The 23,837-nt window shown below is 36.9% G+C and overlaps 1 protein-coding gene across 1 annotated transcript in view; it reads left to right on the forward strand.

Annotated features, from left to right (window-relative positions):
- LOC102806684 (WD repeat-containing protein 36-like) overlaps positions 1-23,837 on the forward strand; it is a 64,536-nt gene that overhangs the window by 38,064 nt on the left and 2,635 nt on the right. The window contains exons 13-19 of the mRNA XM_085499925.1: positions 2,429-2,537; positions 8,836-8,915; positions 9,378-9,485; positions 11,314-11,411; positions 11,843-11,991; positions 12,654-12,770; positions 13,453-13,540. Coding sequence (XP_085356051.1) covers positions 2,429-2,537; positions 8,836-8,915; positions 9,378-9,485; positions 11,314-11,411; positions 11,843-11,991; positions 12,654-12,770; positions 13,453-13,540 — 749 coding nt within the window. The remainder of the gene's footprint in view (positions 1-2,428; positions 2,538-8,835; positions 8,916-9,377; positions 9,486-11,313; positions 11,412-11,842; positions 11,992-12,653; positions 12,771-13,452; positions 13,541-23,837) is intronic.

Genomic DNA, 23,837 nt, shown 5'->3' on the forward strand with positions numbered 1-23,837 from the left:
GTAATATTTAATTGGAAGGTCTGCAAATTTGCGAATTTTAGTATATAATGATTTATTATATCATGATGGATGTTATTTGAGCAGATACAGTGACTAAAAACATCAAATGTATGCAAGTATGGGGAGTACGCATGCGCAGTTACAAGAGTGACGCGGCCATTTTTTCAGCAGTACCCTTTCCGATTTTCATGAACGCAAGTTCAATTTCACTTTGTGCGTCATATTCATCAATAGACAAAATCAAAGACAGATGCCGTACAACTTTCTGCCAATCTTGATTCGTAAATGTGCTGGTTACATGTACAGTGTTCTCCTCGGGCCTGCGTCGCTTAGACAATAGCAGCATAACTTTCGTTTCGCAGTGTTCTCATCAGGTCTTTTAAGGGTATTGGATCCGATACTGTTCTTTCTTTCAACGATACTGTTTCCCTCAAGCTGGGCCGTTTCCAGGCCATTGTTTTGCAATGATGAATCAGAACAGAACAATTCGTGTGAACTGATCGATCCTAACTTATTATCTGGATACTCGTATTTACCTGCGGGTCTGCGGATACTTCGGCCTATTTTCAAGCATGAATATAGAAGGAAATCAACGATATTTTTTCAGTATCGTTCCAGACTTTGCAAGAAATTTATATAATAATCACAGTGATCACTACTATTGGGTTCAAAAATTATTTATGATCATTCAAAATATAGTGGCCATGGCTGTCTGTTCAACCCAGTACTGACCTTCACCACTATTGCGACACCACGAGCAGAGAGATGGAAAGCTGAATCCCTGCATCTACACTTAATCCATGTACAAGGCAGACACTCGACAGCAACACCAAGGAAGTTTGTCAGTTTTATTCAAGATGTAAATTTTCTATTTTACGCATTGGAGTTACACAACGTGACTGAAAGCACTTCCAATGTGATCTAATTTGTAAACAATCTCTTTGCACACAACTCCCAGTGTCTTCTCCCAATAATGTTTGACATTAGTTTTCGCATGGTTTCCATTTTACTCAAATAAAACAAAGCAGTTGATTCCTATTTTACTTAGTGTTTATTCTTGTTTGTTATTTTTAAACAAAAATGCACTCATTAAACAAATAGTAAATATGCGATTTTTTTGTTTTTGACGAACGAGGACAAGGAAGACAAAATGGCGGTACTTTTGTGTAGGGTCGATCGCGATCTTCGGATTGTATCAAATCCATGTCTCACAAATTAAATTTTTTTTTTTCAAGCGATAATTTGATAGTAATTAAACAAATTTCAATCGTTGGCATATGTAAGGGCTGGATCACTTACTTTCAAGGGCTCAAAGTCCGGGCGAACATTAAACTACGATGTTTTTATTTATCTGTTCTAGGTATGTTGTACAGACTTTTTAGTTGTACTTTTTTGATGATTGAATTTCAAGAATCTGTCAAGGAAACAATCTGTTGTTACTTTACATGTTCACGTAGGTTTAATTTAGCAGATTTTACTTGTCAGCGAAAATAGCGAAATTTGCCCATTGCGTCAGGAAGATCTATCCAGATTTGCTGCACTGAGGTTAATTGCGGTTTTTACTACTCCGATGGCTAATGACACTAATTACCAAGAATTAAAAAAAACAAGTGAAATTAAGTCGCGTTGGGAAAAAAACCTTAAGAAAATCAAAGCAAAAATTATTCAACTGCAGACGAGACAAACCCCGACCTCTAGAAATACCTCATTCATAGAATGCCTCATTAGTGCCCTTTGTTTACAAGTATAGTGTCCTTGCATGTTTTTCAAAATGCCCATATTAAGATCATGTGTTTCCATATACAGTATGTCATAGATTCTCAGACATCTTGATCAATTTTATTGATGGATTGACCTACATGCAATTACATTCACTTATTAGGCAAAGCCTGTACCTTTATAATACATGCTCTGATCACACGGGAGCTATTTACAGTTTAACTATGATTTTTTTAATTTTTCAACTACTGTGTTATGTTAAGTGTGAAAATTCAAATTATTGTTAAAAATATTGCTGAATATAATGAGAAGTTGTTATCCATATTCAAAGTAAAGCTGTGGACTGTTGATTTTGTGAAAACCGGTTTCCATCAGAGCTCAGAGTGAAGTAACTGCATGAAATAATGAAATAATAATGAATATTTACATCGTAGGAGCATACTAAACTTGAATGCAATGAATTATCAAGTGATCACAAACATACAATTTAATTTTGAATTTGTACACTTCTATAATATTTTACTGGTATTTTTGATGTTTCTGACAAACACCGCTAAGAATCTTGCAAAAAAATGTTGCAGTGTTCCAAATAAAACTTATAGGGAGATAGACGTTTTCATTATTTTGCGAGCAACTGCAACCAGTAGAATTTAAAAATGCATGATCAACATGTAATTAAATATTTATTTATTGTTTTTATTTACTTTAGTTCCATGCTCGCTGTGGCAAATGATGATTTTTCTTTAATTATTGTCGATATTGATGTCAGAAGGATTGTGCGAAAATTTATTGGTCATAAAAACAGAATAACAGATATGGTAAGTATTTAACAATTAAACGTGCTATTCTGAATTGAGAGGAGATTGAACTTTTTAGTAATTACTGGAAGGGAGGCGGTCATCACGACTGTATGCATTCAAATATTATGCAAATAGACAACATATTATGTGTATATATTACTATGGACCACATCAAATGCACGTAGTCACATTGACCACCTCAATTTAATGTGTTAGTCGTCGTGCCATTTCAAGTTTGATATCGACACATAACTATGCTGTTGATGTGAAATTCGCCGACTGTAGCGTTATTGTGTTTGTGTTTAGTTTTCATCTGAAAAATAAAATTAGAGAAAGTTATTTATCTTCTTGCAGTTTCCGTAGTAGTTATATTTTTACAATTTATCTATTTTTTGATATTTATGTACAATAAGGCTTTGAAGAAGGGCTATATCTAGTGTAGTGTTATTATCCTGAGCAAAATGTTTCATCAAATAAGGCCAGACTTTTATTATCCCTTGATTCGCGAACCCGCTGAATGAGCAGGAGCCGGAAATGAAATAAAAATAAAATTTTATTTCAGCGTAATTTCTCGCGCCCGCCGATTTGCAAGTGCAAAAAATTGCTGAAAAAAAATTATTTTTATCTTCATTTTTTTTCTGCCTGCCACATAACAACCCAAGAAGCATTTTCGTGGGAGTATCATGATCAAAGTACCGAAGTCTCGCGCAGATGAGGAACAAGGTTATACATGGAACAAAATTTTATTTCATTTCTTCTCTGATCAATGATCTCACTTTCAATTCTTTGAGAATCGCACAAATCTAATGGAAAAATAGAATTAATTTTATTTTTTTTGCGCCCTACTAAAAACAATTGCCTTATAAAAACTTGAGAAACAAGGAATAAAAAAAAGTCTGGCCTAAATGAAAAAGAATCTGGTACCCAAACTTCTTTCCTTCAAAACTATGAATTTTTGGTTTTTCCATAGCATTGAGCTATTTCGAACTAAAAAAATATTCAGATATCTCATCTTTTAAAACTACAGGAAATTCCTGAGTGTTAGCTGTTTTCATGAATGTGCAGAATAATATGAAAATTTATCATAATAATAACTTTATTCATGTGTGAAATATAGCTATAGGCAATAGGTTATAGAAGATTGACGTCTTCTCAAGCCCATATGAATGAATGAATGAATGAATGAATGAATGAACTTTATTGTTCCCGTGTAAAAAAAGAGTAGGTTACATAGGGTGTTTGCAACAATAAAGAGGTTTTGTTAACAAGACAATATTTTGAAAATAACTTGAATGAATGTACTTAAAATTCACAAATAAATAAATATGTATAAAAATAAATGCACAAATAAATTATTAAAGAAATCTAATCTCTAATTTTGGTCGCAGCTAAAATAAAGTTTGATATCTCTTGTTGAACTAATTTATCTGGATGTGAAAGTAAATATGTGAAACAAGAAATGTTATTGTCAGCCAGGACTTTAATTTTATGTAACAGTTGAGATCTCTGCTGTTCATATTTTTCACAATCTAATTACAATGAAATAAGATCAAAACTTTACATTGTAGCTAATAAACGTATACCAAATTTTGACAAATTTAGTAATGAAAATAAATTCATATCATTACTAAGTGATGAGAAAATGTCAATTCCTTTAGCGCAATATTTAAAAAACTGTTTTAATACAAGACAGCAGCACCTACATAAACTAAGCCAGTAATACATTCCTTGTATTCAACTTATTATCTTTTTTTTTTTTTTATGCCTTTTTGTTCCCTTACTCTTTATGTGGTTATTTTTCTTTTACTAATATCTGATTTGTAACCCTTTTCATCCCCTCCGGGGGATGTTGTGTGTTAATAAATAAATAAATAAATAAAAGGAAATGGATCTCATCTTCAATGCAGTTATTAAAAAATTGACAAAGTCTGTTATTTATTGGTGATCGCTAACCCTGAATTTAGTGAACATTTTTCTATTTTCACCGTTCAAATTAAGTAAATAAGGCTCCAAATTATTCTTTGTTTTGAATATGTTCTGAGTTTAGAATTTTCATTTGATATAGCAGTTCTCCACTTGTTCACATACCTGCTTTGTAAATTTGATTGTAAAATTTTACAAATTGTTGCTGTTTGTGTTTTGAGGATTTTTCTTTTCAGAAGAAAATCTAATGATGCTTCCTGTAATATGGTTTTAAGATTAATGAACCAACTATTTGATATAGATGACTTTTTCTGTTCAGAGAATGCTTGTTTAATAGTTAGATTATCATCTGGTAATTCCACGATATGCAGCCAATATTTTATTATTTGTTTTTTGATGTCAAGTAAAAGAGGATATTGCCCCAATTCTGCTCTTGCTGCTAGATTACATGAGGTACTGTTAATCTGCAAGATTTGCTTACAAAACTTCAAATGGTTTTTTCTATCGTGTTTTTTTCCCATTTGTTGTTGTTGATGAAACTTTGTCCCCATACCTCTGATCCATATAGAAGGATGGGTTTTATAAAAACGTTAAATAAATGTAAAGAAAGTTTAATATTTTTATTATCCCATAGTATTTTGTTCATAGCAAAAAGTGCTTTTCCAGCTTTCTCTGCTATATTGGCTGTTGCCTCATTGAAATTACCATTTGAACTGAAAATAATCCCTAAATAAATATACTGTTTATTACATTTAATGCAGTGGTTGCCAATAGTAAAAAAGTATCTTTTTTGCAGTGGTGATTTATTGAAAATAACAATTTTGGTTTTAGATATGTTTATTTTAAGTTGCCAATTGGAGCAATATTGTTCAAGTTTATTCAAAGCTTGTTGAAGTCCATCTGATGTAGTGAAAATGAGAGCCATGTCATCTGCATATATTAATGAATTTACTGGTGTATTATTCAATGTTGGTGGTTCTGTGTTTGTTTTGTCAAGGCGGTCTTTAAAATCATTAATGAAAATATTAAATAATGTTGGACTAAATACACAGCCTTGTTTCATCCCTTTTGTAACATCAAAAAACTCTGGGTAATTAAATTTGATATTTTTATATGTGCTTTAGTATTAGAGTACATATTTTTAATGAGACGGTAAACCCTTCCATTGATATTATGTTTAAGAAGTTTGTAAAAAAGTCCCATTCTCCAAATTGAATCAAAAGCTTTTGCAAAATCAACAAAACATACAAAAAGTCTCTTTTTCTTACATAATTGTTTTGAAATTAGAGTTTTTAAGACAAAAATATGATCAATAGTACGATGGTTCTTTCTAAAACCAGCTTGGTTATTATAGATTAGTTTGTTCTCTTCAATATAGTTAAGACGAGAATTTATTATGCTACAAAACAGTTTACCAATACAACTAGATACAGATATTCCTCTGTAGTTTTGGGGATCATGTTTGTCACCTTTTTTATATAAATATGTAATTATACTGGTGTTCCAAATATTCGGAAATATCAAAGATTCATGAATTAAATTAAATAATTTAACTAGAGGTTCAATTAAGAAATTACAACTGTATTTCAAAAGTTCAATACATAAACCATCCAAGCCTGCTGCTTTTTTAGTTTTTTGTATTTTCAATGCATTAACAATGTCTTTTTGCGTAATTTCTGTATCTAATATATCATTGTGTGGTACACTGTTTTCAAATCTTAATAATTCATTTTTAACACTATCATGAAACGTATTTAAGTTCATGTTATCTGAATTCATATTATTATAGTAATTTTTCTTATCTTGATTAGACTCCTTCATAAGATTTAGAATATTCCACATCTCATTAGATTTATTCGCATAGAGATTGTTTAAAGTATTAATATCTTTTTGGATTAATATTTTTTTTTTAAGTTTAATTTGTTTTTTATATTGTTTCTTTTTTGCATAATAAGTTGCCCTAAGATTATTGTCAAAAGGAAATCTATTAATCAATTTTGCAGTAGCTACAAGATCGTTTTTTGTTAATTTACAATCATTATCAAACCATTTATGATTTTTATTTCTAGTTTTGTCTGTATTTCTAAATGTTTGCTTCTTAAAGATTCCAGTGGCAGCGTGGTTGATAATATCATTAAATGAAGAAGTGGCTTGGTTAATGTTCTCCTGTGTTTTACTGTAACTAGTCTTATTAAAGTTATTAATTGGAAATTGGGTATCAGTCGATTTAAGTTTCATGTGATAGTTGAAAACATAACTTATTCCGTTTCCATTTTGAAGGAGGCAGGTTTAAATTGTTATTTCTGTCACTCTTTTGCTCCAAATAACCAACTTTGAGTAATGTGGATATTTGACAATGATCAAGAGTATATAGTGAAATTATTAACATGAAAGTATTCAAATTCTGAAATAATATCATTGGAGCATAGCATAGTCTACTGTACTATTCCCATTCCAGTGATAACAAGAAAATTTTTCACATAAATCACCAGGTAATCTGCCATTTAAGATACGAATATTGCAACTTTTACAAATATCAATCAAATGTTTTCCAAAATTATTTTCCTTGTTATCCATATTACATCTATTTGTATCAGAATCTACAAAATAGTTTGAAGGAACTGGGATATGAATGGAAGTATCATGTTTGACATAATCAGGAAGAAGACCAGTTCGGGAATTAATATCACCCATAATTAGAACTGAACCATTAGAACTATATAGCCAGTTATCATTTTTTCCAATTGATCAAAAAAAGACTGACTGATTAATTGAATTTTCTGGTGGATTATATATAAAACAAATATACAAATCTTTGTCAATATTAAAGAACTGTTTTTCCAATTTACACCAAATCATATCAGCACTGTTAAAATTAATAATTTGTATGCCTTTTTCTATTGATTTTTTGATGAGGATGGAAACCCCGCCTCTCTTATTATTCTTTCGTACAACTGAGTAATCATAGTAACCAGATAAATTTAACATATTCTTGTTCCCAGTAGTAAGCCATGTTTCTCAGAGACCTATGATGTCATGATGATTGATATTTATGAGGAAATATGTATCCTGAAGTTTATTTATAATACCCTGGACATTCCAGTAGGAAATAGAAATGGATTTTTGTTTACATTTGCGTGGGATCATGAATTTGTTAATTTAGTTACTATTTATTCAAAACAAATTATTGTACTGGGTAGAGTGATGTGTTCCTGATATCTTTGCTCTTTCTTCACTGTAGTATTGAGGATATTTGTTATTTACAGAGCGGCGTATTCTATTTATTCCCAGTTTTGGACCAATAACATCTTTAATATTTCTGACTAATAGAGCAGTACCTCTATCATTAAGATGAACTTCATCAGATAGATGTCTGATAGAAATATTTCTATTGTGTATAAATACCAATTTAGTATTTCCATCACACATGGTTTGCAGTCTTGCGTTTATATTGTTAGCTATGATATTAAAGTTTACTTTATTTCTTCGCGGTAGTATAGATGATACATATATCGTAGCCTCAGGGAATTTCGTTGACACAGATTCAGTTAGACGATTGTACTCTCTCATTATGGCATCTGGAGAAATATTACTATCAATGTCATTTGTGCCAAAGACAACATTTGTTGTATTTGAAGATTTGACTGACATAATATAGTCTGTAACTTGTGGAACGTTGCTGCCTCTAAGGGTCCTCACATGCATATTTCTGTATACTCTAGATGGCTTTATATTTTGCAGAATCGAGTCACGGACAATAAGAGTTTCCATCTTCGAATGGGACTTTATCTTTGGTGATCTCCACTGATTTGTGTTACTTGCTTGAGTAGTTATGGTGTTATTGACTAGATTTGACTCCTCATTATTAGTTTCATTTATTAGTGGAGTGAAGGGATTTGTTGAAACTAGTGGTGGTGGATTATGGTTGTTCCAAGATTGTTGTTTATTGTCCTCTGCTTCTTTTATTTTAGCTTCAAGATTCTCATTTTCTTTAGTTAATTCGTTTATCTTCGTTTCTGCTAATAATAGTTCCTCTTGTACTCTTTCTTTGTCTTTTTCTGATTTCTTGAGATGTACTTTATATTCACTAGACAGTTTAATAACTTCATCAGTCTTGGCTTGGGTGTGTTGTATAATTTCTTTCATGTTTAGGATATTGGTGTCTCGTAGATTGATTTTATTCCCAAGTATTTTTATGTCTTCTTTTAATTCACTGGAGCTGTCGTGTGATTTCGACTGAGTAGATTTCTTGAACATATCTTGGGTTTTCTCTGACAATTGTATTAGTTTGTTCATTTGCTTGTTTTGTTGGTTAAGATTTGATTCAACTGATTTCATCCTATGAATACGTTGAGTACATGTTTGAGACTGTGAGGCAATTTTTTTCTTTTAGTGTTTTAGTCCTGATGGTCGTTGGTTACTAACAACGTCGATGGATTCTGCTGTTCGAACTTGGCATTTACCCTCTGGCAGGTTAGTATGGATGCGATCAATAAATGTAGAGGTATCATCACCTTCAATAATGTCTATGTCATCCACACATAGAAACTAGGAATCAAATGTATGTTTTGGAACATGTTTATACAGGTCAAAAATGAAAAAAAAAAAAAAATATTGAAATCCATTTTCTGACTTGGTGATTTTGTTGGTGGGTTATAACAGCCATATGGTAATGTAGGACATGATTTACCAGGATGACTATTGCAGATGTGTACTGACAGCAGAATTGTAACATCTGGGTTTGAATTCAGGTTTACAAATTGTTAATGTTTAATTGACTTCCATGTGAAAAAGGAGTTTTTGAGTTTACCATGTCTGTCTGACTCTACCCATTCATGTTTTGTTAATCTGTGTCTGTATTCAAGCAATAAAATAAGTGTGCTTAATCTGTGTCTGTATTCAAGCAATAAAATAAGTATGCTTGTGTTTACCTAGATTGATTGATGTCTTTCTGGTCGATCCGCCTCCTACCAGTGTAACCATGTCACCAACAGCTGATTTTATAGCAACAAGTCATGTCGATGATCTAGGTGTCTATCTTTGGTGAGTCTCACTCTTATGGCATCACTATGCACTAATACATGTCATTGTCTATCTTTGGTGAGTCTCACACTTTTGGCATCACTATGCACTAATACATGTCATTGTCTATCTTTGGTGAGTCTCACACTTATGGCATCACTATGCACTAATACATGTCATTGTCTATCTTTGGTGAGTCTCACACTTATGGCATCACTATGCACTAATACATGTCATTGTCTATCTTTGGTGAGTCTCACACTTATGGCATCACTATGCACTAATACATGTCATTGTCTATCTTTGGTGAGTCTTACACTTATGGCATCACTATGCACTAATACATGTCATTGTCTATCTTTGGTGAGTCTCACACTTATGGCATCACTATGCACTAATACATGTCATTGTCTATCTTTGGTGAGTCTCACACTTATGGCATCACTATGCACTAATACATGTCATTGTCTATCTTTGGTGAGTCTCACACTTATGGCATCACTATGCACTAATACATGTCATTGTCTATCTTTGGTGAGTCTTACACTTATGGCATCACTATGCACTAATACATGTCATTGTCTATCTTTGGTGAGTCTCACACTTATGGCATCACTATGCACTAATACATGTCATTGGCTTGATATATTTGTACATTTGTTTTCGACATGCACTTCAAAAATAGCTGATAACATTTATTCATCCTGTCTTGTGAATGTTTATTAACTGAATTTGAGTTCTCAAATATCATCAAACATTTATTGAAAGTTTTATATCATTATTGAGTTTAAATTTCCCTATTTTCATAATCAAGTGTTCGTATCGGTAGAAGAGTCAAGTCCTAGGCATGAACAAATTGCTTTAATTTGTACAAGTCTAATATATTCACTTTGTCTCAAGTCAATCCACACATAGCCATTGCCACATACCAAAATGAACTTTATGTATTTTTTATTAATTTTTAACCAAATTGATATAATTTAACTGACAAAGTTTGATGTTGGTACTCAGGTTTAACTTGTATCTTATTATGACCACTTAAATTAGGTTAAGTGTGGTTAATATTCTTTTTGTCTTTGATTTTCCACAGGGTTGGTGGTAACCCCATATTTGCTTCCTGTACCCCATACTAGTATATTAGACAGTAGGACCCCTGTTTTAAAACAAGAAATTGTTACAATTGTGATAGTTACACAGATTATCTGAATTTTCTCACCAGGACTTGCTACATCAAAATGCATAAGCAATTACTGATATCCCTTAATTGCCACATACCAGTATGAATGTAGTATTGTAGTAGCATTTACTGATATCCCTTAATTGCCACATACCAGTATGAATGTAGTATTGTAGTAGCAATTACTGATATCCCTTAATGCCACATACCAGTATGAATGTAGTATTGTAGTACCGTAGCATTTACTGATATCCCTTAATTGCCACATACCAGTATGAATGTAGTATTGTAGTAGCATTTACTGATATCCCTTAATTGCCACATACCAGTATGAATGTAGTATTGTAGTAGCATTTACTGATATCCCTTAATCGCCACATACCAGTATGAATGTAGTATTCTAGTAGCATTTACTGATATCCCTTAATTGCCACATACCAGTATGAATGTAGTATTGTAGTAGCATTTACTGATATCCCTTAATTGCCACATACCAGTATGAATGTAGTATTGTAGTAGCAATTACTGATATCCCTTAATTGCCACATACCAGTATGAATGTAGTATTGTAGTAGCATTATAGCCATGAAGACTAATACCATTTTGCTATTTAAAGGATGCTCAGTTACATCTTGATAATTTTCTGATTTTAATGCCACTTAATAAATTCAGGTCAAATCGCACTCTGTTTTCCCATGTATCACTCCACCCATTACCTGAGGACTACATTCCAACACAGCTGCTCTTGCCCGGCACCCATCATGGAGAAGGTAAAGTCGGTTTTTATTTGTCTCAAAATACCAATAAAAGAGATAATCTTCTGATCATTTCTGTTTCTGCCTCTCCAACTTCTTGCATTTGCCTCTGTAACATTGAACTTCTCTTTTTTTTGCTTGATTGCCATGGTAACATGTTACCCCGCTGCAATGAAAGTTTCAAGATTTTAGACCCCCTTCTAAAAAAAGGTTTGTCTATGATCAACGCAAGCAGCAGTTCAAAAGCTCACCACATTTTGGTGCTTCTGCCCAAACATTGTAAAAGGGAAACAACAAACAGGGAAAAATGGTGCTCACTGCACTTGCTGTTAACATCTCTTGCCCAGATATAAATTTATTGTTATCCTTATGTAAGATTACGCTTATTTGAGTTTGTAGATTATATGTTAATAACTAGAATGTATTATATGTTGTATATTTTTAAGATCACCATGACGATATCAGTGATAGTACAGTCAGTGTGAATGTGGATGAAGAATTCAAATCACCACAACAAATTTCAGCTGAGTTGATCACATTATCGTTGTTGCCGCATTCCAGGTGGAAAAATCTCACCAATTTGGAGTTGATTAAGGTCAGCAATAGTAGTTTCTTTGTCATTCATTTTTAAAATATTACAAAGACTATCTTTAAAAATGTGTGCCCGGGACTGCCACTCTGTGAAACATACACAATGCAAGCTAATCTGTATTGAGATGAAAACAATTGTGTAACTGTGCAAGTTGTCTTTCTTCATCCCCTTACCTTCACTTAATCATTGCATACATCTGAGTTTGGTGATACATCTTCCACAATTTGATTGTCTATTGTTCAAGTAAATTTTACTGCTGTTTTGTTGTTGTCTGCTCTACTAACCTGGCAAATTGCTTGTAAATGATGATTATTCCCTCTCATTTGATTTGATTCGTGATAGTCTCACCATAGGAAAGCCATTTCAATTACTTGAGGAATCATACTCGCAAGTTTTTTTACATGTGCGCATATTACAACTATTCGTTTTAGTATTAGTTAAACTACATACTATTCTACACAGATGCCACATAGCAACCAAGCATGTTGCAGTCTTTCAAAGCATACAGTAGTTAATATTTTGTTAATTTGAAAATAATGATTTATCATATTTAAAATTGTTTTCTACATCAAACTACATACTATTTCACACAAATACCACATAGCAACCCCCATTACTCAACAGTTGCATTCTTTTAACGCATAGTTAATATTTTGTTGTTATAGAAAAGAAATAAACCAAAAGAGCCACCAAAGGTTGCTAAATCAGCACCATTTTTTCTACCAACCATCCCAGGTCTGACCCCTCAGTTCAAACAACCTGATGTAGATGCTGAAAAAAAGGTACATTAATTTCACTACTTTATTTTTGTACATGTGGAGTATAATCTTGAAGAATTTGATGTGATTGGCTAATAAAGCTATGAGTTGGACTTCTATACAACTGAGTACCCATGGTCTATGGTGGTATCATGCCAATATATTTTATTTAGGGAACAGAGATTGATGAACTGACATTTAAGCCATCTTATTGTGCTGTAATTGAGAGACAATGCAGAGCCCTTGTTTTAATTATAATAATACCTGGTATCCACAATACTGGGAAAATTGAATGCACACACATAGGTATGCTTGAGAAGAAGGAAATGGGAAATTTTTCTTGATGCTTCCAAAATGATAGAATTTTACATATAACTTGTAATATACACAATCAAACTGCATTAAAGGTGCAGGTAATTTTCCATGTGTCAATTGTCTGAACTCCTTGAAAGAATCCTAGTTAGTGTTTTGTTTAGACGATGTTTCAAAATGTGGGAAAATATGGAATATTTTTGTTCAGATATCGTAGCAGTGTGCATCTAACCCAGTGTAATCTGGTGGAACAGTTTTATTAATTGAATTAATCGACAGTGCTTAACATTTGATATCGTATAATCACTGATGTAGATATAAACCACTAGCACATATTAGTTCTACCAGTGTAGATTTCCTTGTCATCTCATCACATTATTACAATTTATTTCAGGTGATGTCCCATGTTATTGATTTTGCTGGTCTGCAGGCAGAATCTGAGTTTATCCAACTTATAAAAGAGAATATTGAAATGAACAACTGTGAGTACACATATCATCCAACCAATAGCATTATTAATAATTATAATTGTGTTATTAAATTTGGTTTTAAAAATATCTTTTTGCTATGCTCTGACCATAAACCTGATTTAGGCAGAGGGTTCTGGGAACACGCCTATTCACATAGTTCATACTCACCATAGACTCCGGTCAGTCAAAATGACTACAGTCAAACCTGTCTATAGCGGCCACCCAAGGGACTTTGAAATTTTGGCCTTTACAGACAGGTGGCCTTTCTATACAGGTTCACTAATTTATTCATGAATATTAATTAGGCACTGAATGTATTAAAACGGATCTCGCAACCCCATTTGAAACACTATTACACTACTGTACACTGTATCCAAACACTTTATTACAAATAAAAATGTTGATTTTAAATTGTATTATGTAAACTAAAATCATTTCACAAAAAATCGATCATTGCACAATAATGAGTAGTATGAAAATTATTTGAAGATTTGTACAGTAAAGTTGATGTTCAGCAGCAGTTTGAGTCTCATTTCCTACTAAAGAAATCACTCAGCTTGCTTTGCTTAGCTATTCTGAATTTCTTTGTTTCTTTAAATATCTATTGTGTCTGGTAACTGTTCTAATAAATCGGAATGTTTCTGGGCTATAGCAAATTCTTTCAAGGAGAAGGAATAGGGACAGTTAGCAGTGCTTTATTGATCCCTACAACGTTACGTATACAGAAAGAACACTTATCTATTGTATCCTTCCAGTTACATGTACGTGACAACTTGAAAGTTTCCTCCCAAATCACAATTCCCTAAACATTTCGTTCATTTTTTTTCAAAAATTTTCTCGACCTACCTCACTTATGAAATGGTTGATCCCTAATCAAAACATTACTTTGCGCAATCGAAATCTGTGCGACTTCCATGTTATTGTACTGGTGCAACAATAGGAACATGTGAAATATGCCTGGCGGCTTTGGCCGGCCATGGAGGTAATAATGGGCCGGCGAACTGGGGGCAATTTAACATCATTGTTAAAAGCATCTATTGTTACATGTACCGAGGCAGTAGCGACCGGAAAAAAAATTGTTGAACGAATTTAGTTTAGACAACGAGACGATACTGCACACACATTCCCTCGCAGTGATCGATACACACTAACGCAGGGCTAACGGAAACGACTCTTCTTTTTGACCCGAGTTATCATAACCCCGGAAGAACAAGAACGCACATGCGGATGGATAAACAGGCATGGCCGTTGCGTTGATTTTTTTACTTTTTGCCACGGTTACTAAAAAAGAGTAACCGTGTTTTTGCTATCAGTTCCAGTTACATGCGTATTTATCGGTATTTATAGGAGTTCAAAGTGAATAAATATCGATACTAAATAACAAGTGAGCTGTTATGTTTTTTTTGTTGGTAATCAATTCGATCGGGGATTTACCGTCGGCATTCCGATTCACCCCAGCCACATGCATAGGGACCGTGACTGTGTCCTGGCGACTCACAACTTTTGCGGGTCGTCATCGTTGTGATTGCTAGATTCATTAATTGAACAAAATTGTAAGTTATTCCAATGGTATACATATTTCAACAAAACATTAATGACAGCATGTTTTTTTATCAAGACACTTTCAAATTCGTAATTATGTTTTTGGCGTTCCATAGCCATCGGTACGGTGTGCTTGCCGTGGTAAACTGAATTATAAACAAGAATAAAACATAATTGCCGAAGCCATCGGTTGAATGAAAGGTGTGAAAACGTGCTAACTTTGTCCTTTGTCCTTTGTGAGCTTATTAGTTGTCTGAGGTGGAAGGCAGTAGTCTGCAAGACATCCGGGAACTATGCCCGTTATATGCAGTTCAACTGTTCACTGCGGCCGCTGAAGCGTGGCCGTTGGCCGCGTTAGGCAGGTGGCCACTGTAAACAGGGTACTTTACATGTAAAATTCGTAGGGACTGTTCGGTTGTGACCGCTATAGGCAGGTGGCCGCTATATCCAGGTGGCCGTTAACACAGGTTTGACTGTATTTTGAACTGTAGGCATTAATCTGCGATTCAGCCAATGACGGAGAAATATATCTAGGTCAGAGGAGCCCCATGACATCAAGATTTGTCCTCGCGTCATGAACCACATGACCGAATTCACTTCCAGACTCCCTCAAAAACATCAACAACAGAAACAAATTTAAATATGAAATGAAACATTATTTGCTTTGTTAAATTCCTCTATTACCTCCAATTTCTCTGCATTTTTTTACTTTTCTTCTGCATATACATTCGTTGTACCAGTAGTTCGTTTATATTATTATTACACATAATATTTTGATCATTTTGATATCTAAACCATGTAGATTACCTTTCAATTTTCGTTATGTAAATAGTAATTTTCCTTTCCTTTACTAGTAAATTGTAATTCTACTTGATTGGACTAGTCCAAAAGGACTATTTCCATGGTCCACACCAGAATTACTACTATTGTATTTTGTTAATAAGTTCTGTAATAATGGTCATTCTGGTGAAATAAATAAATAAAAAAAAATTTAAAAATGCAGGAAATGGTGTTGTACCTTGCCTGTGCCGTCCCTGAAGCAAAAGCCAAAATGTTGCCATGGTGACAGGGTTTGGTGTGCCCAAGAATGCTAGACCCCAACCCCAATTCTGAGATAACTAGCTTGAAATAAAGACTGAAACAGTTCAAAACTTCTGCTTGAAAGTTCCAGGGAGTGCCGATGGTAGGAATCTGTCTGCAAAATTGCTGAAACTGACTTATCGCCTATGCCTATGCCCAGAGATCCCTGTGGTCGTTCAGGCTGGGTCAGCAACCAAAGTCTGACACACTACGATGGGACCCATCTTAAAGAGACCCTCCTCAATGGATTGAGTATCTCTTAGGTAGTAGTTGATAAAGACGTTCTGCATTCTCCAGACGCCTGCCCTCAGAATATGTTCGAGGAGGGCACCTGATGCTAGTGCTAGTGAGTTAGCAATTGCATGGACCTCATGTGCCCATACTTGGTGTCTCTGTAGAATCTGCGTTGAGGATGCCGAAAGATTAAAACCTTGAGCCTGGTTGCAGTGATCCACCTGTACATGGAAGTCGGGGAGGCTAGTCTGTCCTACTTACCCTGGCCATAACACATAAACTTGTGCTTGCCATGCTCCAACTCCTTAGTACGGCGTTCGTAGCAACTCTGTGCTCGAACCGGGCACAGCAGCAACTCCTCCTGATCCTCCGGATTGGCAATGTTGCCAGCCGGGGGATGACGATCAGTTATGGATCGTGTCCTGGGATTTGCTTCCTGGCGAAAGACCCGATTTGTGTCTTCATCACGACACGATTGTCCATAAAAGCAACACACCTGTCCGAGAAGGACAGGGACCCTAGTTCAGCCAGACGCCTACCTGAGGCAAGGGCGAGTAAGAAGACTGTTTCCACGTCAAAGGATTGAGTGGTGCTAATTAGAGAGGCTCAATGGGAAGTCTGCTTAAAGCGGCCAACACAACTGATAAGTTCCAATTGGCTGGTTCCCTCATTCGGGGTCTAGGCCTCTGATTCAACAGTGAACTGTCTCCTAATGGTAGGACAACCGGGTAGTCTCGTCCCCAGAGAATCCCAATGGTGCCTGGCCAACAGAGGAATGGCATAGATCTCCCTTCCACTACACCAATCAGTGTACGCACGTCATCTTGAGGCGTAGACTGTGTTGGTGGTATCCCTGTTCACCCTGGCCAGAACGTTGGCAGCTCACTCAGAATGAGTGAGTCAACTGATAGCTTTGAGGCGTGTAAGTGGTACATCGCTGGGCTCAAAGGCAGTGTGCCGTTCGGTTGGGACAGCAGATCCAGAAGTCCAGAAGCACCCCTTGTGTTTCGACTAACATTTCCAACAGTAGTGGAAACCAGACCTTGCTTGGCCTGTTGGGCGCCACCAGCGTCAAAGTGCAGATGCGCTCCTGTCGAAGTTTCTCCAGTACACAGTGAATAGCGGGAAGGGAGGGAAGGCGTACACATCCATGTGGGTCCATGGGGTCGACAAAGTGTCCCTGGCCCGACAAAGTGTCCGTGACCCAGGTTCCTGTAGTTGGCAGAAGTGTCATGTACGTCAGGAGCTTGGTGTTCCGGGGTGTGGTAAATAGGTCTAACCTTGGACCATCCAACCGCCGGAACAGTCTGGAGGCTACCCATTGGGGTATCCGCCACTCCACGCTCTGGGGCAGAGCTGCCACGAGATGGCGTTCGCTTGACTGTTTCTCGCCCCTGGAAGATGGTGTGCGGCTAGCTGCACATGTATTTCAGGTACCAAAGGAGAATTTGCTCCGCTACGACTGACAACAATGGGGATCTGCCCCCCCCCTCCTTGTCCATTGTGTTGACCGTGCGAAGCAAGAGTCTGTGGTCTCGAACTAAGGGTAGAATGTGAATCAGTGCTAAGCGCACTTGTTTCAGTTTGAGCCAGTTGATATGGCAGCCCTGAATCTAACGCAGGGGCCGTATTTTCCAATGGGCTTGTTCGTCCAATAGGTGCGCTCCCCATGTGAGGGAGGCATCTGTTTCCAGAGTCATAGCTGTGGTGAGTGGGTCTGCCTGAGGTTGGCAATTGCCGACCACCAAGGCAAGGCATCCCTCACATGGTCCGAGAGTGTTACTTGCCTCTCCAGTTTCTGTAAGAGAGCCCGGTGTTGCAACAAACGTGTGCCGTAATAGGCATCCACGAACGCGGTCTGGGGGAACTATCATGCGAACTGCAGATATCATTCTGACGATCTGCATCAGTTCTCGGAGGGACACTGACTTGGCGTTTGGCTAGGTTGTTTAGGCAACAGGCCTGCGGCGACCGTACCAAGCCCAACTCCATGTCGAACTCCCTGCCCAGGAACACCAACTGTTGTGTTGGCTGAGACTTGCTCGATTTACTAGGAAGCACAACTGGTCCAGAAAATCTGGTGTTAGCCATACTGTTTGACTAAGCACCCCTTGTTGGGTTGTGTAGCAACAAGCCATCGAGGTACACGTTGATGTGTACCGATGTGATGTGTACCGGCACGGCAGTAGCACCACCTGTTTCCACACTCTGGTGAATACGTATGGAGCCATGCAAAACCCGAAGGGGAGCACCCTGCACTTGACTACTTGGCCCAGCTGGGAGAAACGAGGGAGTCGCTGAGTCACTGGGTGTATCGGTATGTGCAGGTAAGTATTGCTCAAATCTAGCGAGGCTAACCAGTAGAAACAGAAGACTGAGAATAGTATGGTACTCGGCGTTTCCAGAACTGGGTGCAGCCACCTGTAGTCTTTGGAATCGTCATTACTTGCAAGTAGGAGCCCGGACTAAACACCATGTTCCCTATCCTGTGTATAGCGCCCTTTGTGAGTAAACTATCTACCTCCTGTTGGATTGCTCCTGATAACTATGGTTTACCCTTTCCCCCTGCGAACTTTATTTATGGGACGTCCTTTATTTTCGGAGCTTTCCGAAGACGTTCGGGTCGGACTTGGGTCGTTATGTTCTTGAGTGGCGCCATATTTGTTTTGGTGACTTATTAAATGGTAGCAGAGCATACGAATGGCAAATAATTACAAGAATCCACCCATGTTTGCTTCTGATGCGGTTTATGAAACATGGAAAAATGAAGTTAAAATATGGAGATGGATGATCGACATTGAGAAAAAGAAACAGGCGTTAGCGGTAACTCTGTCACTCACTGGCCAAGCCAAAGCGAAGGCGCTAGATTTAGAAGTAAGTGAGCTTAATAAGGAAGATGGTTTGAATATTTTGCTTAGAGAACTGGATTCTTTATTTATGAAAGAAACAGTCGATCTTGCGTATGATGCTTCTTCAAAATTTGAGTCTTACAGAAGAAAAGAAAATATGCCGATGGCGGAATTTATCATTGAGTACGAACGACTGTATACCCAATGTCAAAAGTACCAAATGACCCTCCCCGATGCTGTTCTTGCCTTCAAGCTGTTGGATAAAGCCCAATTAGATAAAACCTAGAGGCAAATGGTGTTAACAGCGGCGTCTGATTTAAAGTTTGCATTAATGAAATCGGCCTTGAAGAGAATTTTTTCCGGGATCGCGTGACTGGGGAAAGTGATTTGAGTGGGAATGGCGCCTCTGGCATCACGATAAAACAGGAATCGCCATATGTCACTGAAAGATTTAACAATTCCAAGTTCTCCGGTGGCAAAAAGGCCTTTCCATCGTATAAGCAAACCAAAAAGTACAGAAATTCGGATAGCTCGGAAACCCCTAGAGGTACAAATCCATTGGATAGATATTAGAAGAGAACCAGATGCATGGTCTGCCAGTCAGTATTCCACTGGGCTAAGAATTGCCCAGACAAAGATAAACAAAAGGCATGCATGATTCAAGAGAATGATCCGATTAATGAGACCTGTAATATAACTTTACTTACTAAAATACAGCCTGATAATGTGATTTTAATGACTGAATCATTTGGGTGTGCTATAATTGATACTGCATGTACACGCACTGTGTGTGGAAGGAAATGGCTGGAAAATTATGTGGATGAATTGACACCATACAGAAAAAGGTGGTTATCAGGAAATGCAGTAATAAAGCCTTCAAATTTGATGATGGTAAGAAGATAATTTCAAAGGAAAATGTCATACTACCGGCAAAGATAGGAAACAATATTTGCAAGATTGATACAGAAGTGGTAGATGTAGATATACCTCTGTTGCTGAGTAAAACATCATTAAAGAGAGCTGAGACAAAATTAGATATTTGCAACGACAAAGCAGAAATGTTCAAAGAGCCTGTCAAACTGGAATTCACATCTAGTGGACATTGTGTTGACATCAGGAAATTCAAAGAGAATAAAATTACTGATCAGCAAGCTATGGCCTGGATGGCTGAAAATACAGAGCCTGCGAGGTGACTGAAAGTGAAATGATACTGATTGGTGAGAATATAAACAGAGTGGATCAAAAGAAAATCCTGGTTAAACTTCACTGCCAATTTGGGCATGCCTCGCCAGAACGATTAAGAAAATTATTGGACAATGCTGGCACAAAGGATAAAAATGTCTTTCAGAGTCTGGTGGAAGTGATTGACAACTGTGAAGTGTGCTTCAAATATAAAAAAACAATCTCCCAAACCTGCAGTTGGTTTTCCATTAGCTTCTGAGACTGTAGCTGTCGATTTGCATGAGTTGGAAAGTAACCTATGGTATTTACACATCATAGATGAGTTTGCTAGATTTAGCGCTGGATCCATAATTACCAGTAAGAAACCGTCTGTTTTTGTACAGAACTTTATCCAGCATTGGATTAGCATACATGGGGCACCAAAGGGATTGTTCAGCGACAATGGTGGTGAGTTTAATAATAAGGAGGTAATAGAAATGTGTGAGAATTTTAACATTGAGTTCAAAACTACTGCAGCTTACAGTCCATGGAGCAATGGGCTTCTGGAGAGACACAACCAATCGTTAACAGAGATTCTGAGAAAAGTTAGGTCAGAAAAAAGTTTGGACTGGGAGACGGCGCTTAGCTGGGCTTTGTCAGCAAAGAATAGTTTGTGTAATGTACACGGATATAGTTCATATCAACTTGTTTATGGAAAAAACCCAAATCTACCCTCTACACTAGTTGATGAACCTCCTGCTCTAGAAGGGATTACAACAAGTGAAGTTGTGACTAAACACATTTCTGGTCTGTACAATGTGAGACGTATATTTACAGAATCTGAATGTTCAGAAAGAATTAGACGAGCACTAAGGAAGCAAGTAAGACCTGCTACAGAAACAGTTAAGATGGGGGACAAAGTCTATTACAAAAGGCCAGGTGCTGCTAAATGGAAACGACCAGCAGTAGTAATAGAATGTGATGGTGTTGTGATATTTGTAAGTCATGCTGGAATGATAGTTCATCAGTGCAGATTAAAAAAAAAGAAATTTGGTCAGAAGATAGTGGTAAACATGAAGGCATACAAACTGAAAGAAATGCATGTATTCCTGCTGTGACAAAGACTCAAGATATGGAACCTGATGATGATATGGAAACTAGGAATAAAGAACCTGATGAAAATCATAGTCCTACAATTGCTGACACGACCAATACCTATCAGGCAATTAAGCCTGGCAACACCAAGGTACTGCTAAGGTACTGAATCGTGGTGGCAAAGTCACTGGCAAATATTGTAAGTTGTATAATCTAGAATACTTCAAACCAACACAACTAGAAGGTGTCAAACAATCTGTAGATCTAACACAAGCTAATGACCTTCAAGTGATAAATCCTACCAGTAATGATGAGAGCAAAAATGATGAAGATGTGTTGGTTTGTGAGAACTTGTCATTTGAGAAGGCCAAATCAAAAGAATTGAACAACTGGAAGTTAAATGCCGTCTATGAGGAAATTCCTGATGATGGTCAAAAGTGCATATCGACCAGATGGGTGTGCACTTTGAAAACTACAGAACAAGGTGAAGAAGTAGAGGGTAATCAGATACTTAAAGGTTCGCCCACCTGCGGAAAGGAGTTGTTAAGACTGATTCTGGCCCTATTAGCACAGAATAAATGAAAGCCATATTCAATGGATATAAAATCAGCATTCCTGCATAGACAAGAAATCTGAAGAGAAGTATATATCCAGCCATCCAAAGAGGCAAATTGTACTAACGTAATATGTCATCTTAAGAAATGTGTGTATGGGTTGGGTGATGCATCTTTACACTGGTACCAGAAAGTAAGGTCAGTGATGAGAAGATTAGGTGCAACAGTGTCAAAGGTAGACCCTGCAGTTTTCTACTGGATGGATAAGGATGGATGTCTCGTTGGCATATAAGCAAGCCACGTTGATGATTTTATGTGGGTGGTACTAAACAATTTGAATCCTCAATTGTTGATTGTGTGAGAACTGAATTTTCTATAGGTAAAGAAGATAGTTGTGCATTCCAATACATAAGAATCAGGCTTATTAGTGAAGATTTTGGAATAGCTCTACATCAGACTGATTATGCAGATAACCTAAGACAGATTCATATTGACAAATCCATAGCTAAGCAAAAGGACCACCCTCTTACAAACAAAGAGATAGATTTAATGAGGTCAAAGATTGGACAGATTATGGATAGCGCACCAGAGTAGACCAGATGTGTTGTATGATGCATGTAGTTTAGCATCGCGAGTCAAGGATGGGACAGTAAGAGAACTTCTTGATGTTAACAAAGTGATCAGAAAAGTCAAATCAGAAACTGTGCCTCTGAAGTTTCAATATCTGGGAGAGGGTAAACTATCTCTCATTGTATTCAGCGATGCATCATTGGGAAACCTCCCAGATGGTGGCAGTCAAGAGGGGTATCTTATTTTCTTACGGGGACAATCAGGAAAGTTCTTACCAATATGTTGGAACTCTCATAAAATCCGTTGGGTTGTCCGAAGCACATTAGCAGGAGAGACGTTGGCAATGGCTGATGCCATTGATGCAGGCGTGTTCATTGCCACCCTGTATGCTGAACTGACCACAAGAATACCTGATCCAGACACTTTACCACTTACCTGCATAACAGATTGCAAATCTCTATATGAAGCAATTAGGTCTACCAAATTAGTCAGTGAGAAAAAACTAAGAATTGAGATAAGTGGTATAAAAGAATTGGTAGAAAGTAAACTGGTGAAAGAAGTGATCTGGTCAGACACGACTAAACAGTTGGCAGACTGTTTAACTAAGAAAGGAGCATCTCCTCTACAATTGATGAAGACGCTGGAAGAAGGAGTTTTGGACATTTAAGAAACTATAATTTTAACTGTGTTCCTGTATTGTATTGTGTTGTGTTACTGTTCAAGTTTCGGGTTAACGATTTTCTATTGAACATTTGAAGACTTTCTGTTATTCAATTTATAAACTGTTACCTCGCTTTATAAAAGAAACAGATAGAGTGGAATTTGATAACTATGGTTTACCTTTTCCTCCTGCAAACTTTATTTATGGGACGTCCCTTATTCCCGGAGCTTTCCAAAGACGGGGGTCGCCACTCCCCCCCCCCCCTTACCGCTTGTCCTTGGCAGAAGCCAAACTGGCTTGCGGGTCTTCACCTGTACCAACTGGTCAGTGGGATCCCGAAGCACCGAGACTGCTCCTTCCATCCTCAAAAAAGAAGAGGGTTGGGGAGGTCCAGTCTGCGTACTGAGGTGGTGATGCGCCCAGTGAAAACAGCCAAAACCGCAATCTGCTGTACAGAGGCAGCCCCTGCCACGAGAGCCAGATGACACTGCGGGATATCCCGTGTAGTCGTGTGGTCTCTCACCAATGGCTGTGTCTGCTGGTCTAGGAGGCTGGTGCGTTCT

Source organism: Saccoglossus kowalevskii, chromosome 6 (assembly GCF_978046115.1).
Source record: "Saccoglossus kowalevskii chromosome 6, keSacKowa6.1, whole genome shotgun sequence".
NCBI lineage: Eukaryota > Metazoa > Hemichordata > Enteropneusta > Harrimaniidae > Saccoglossus > Saccoglossus kowalevskii.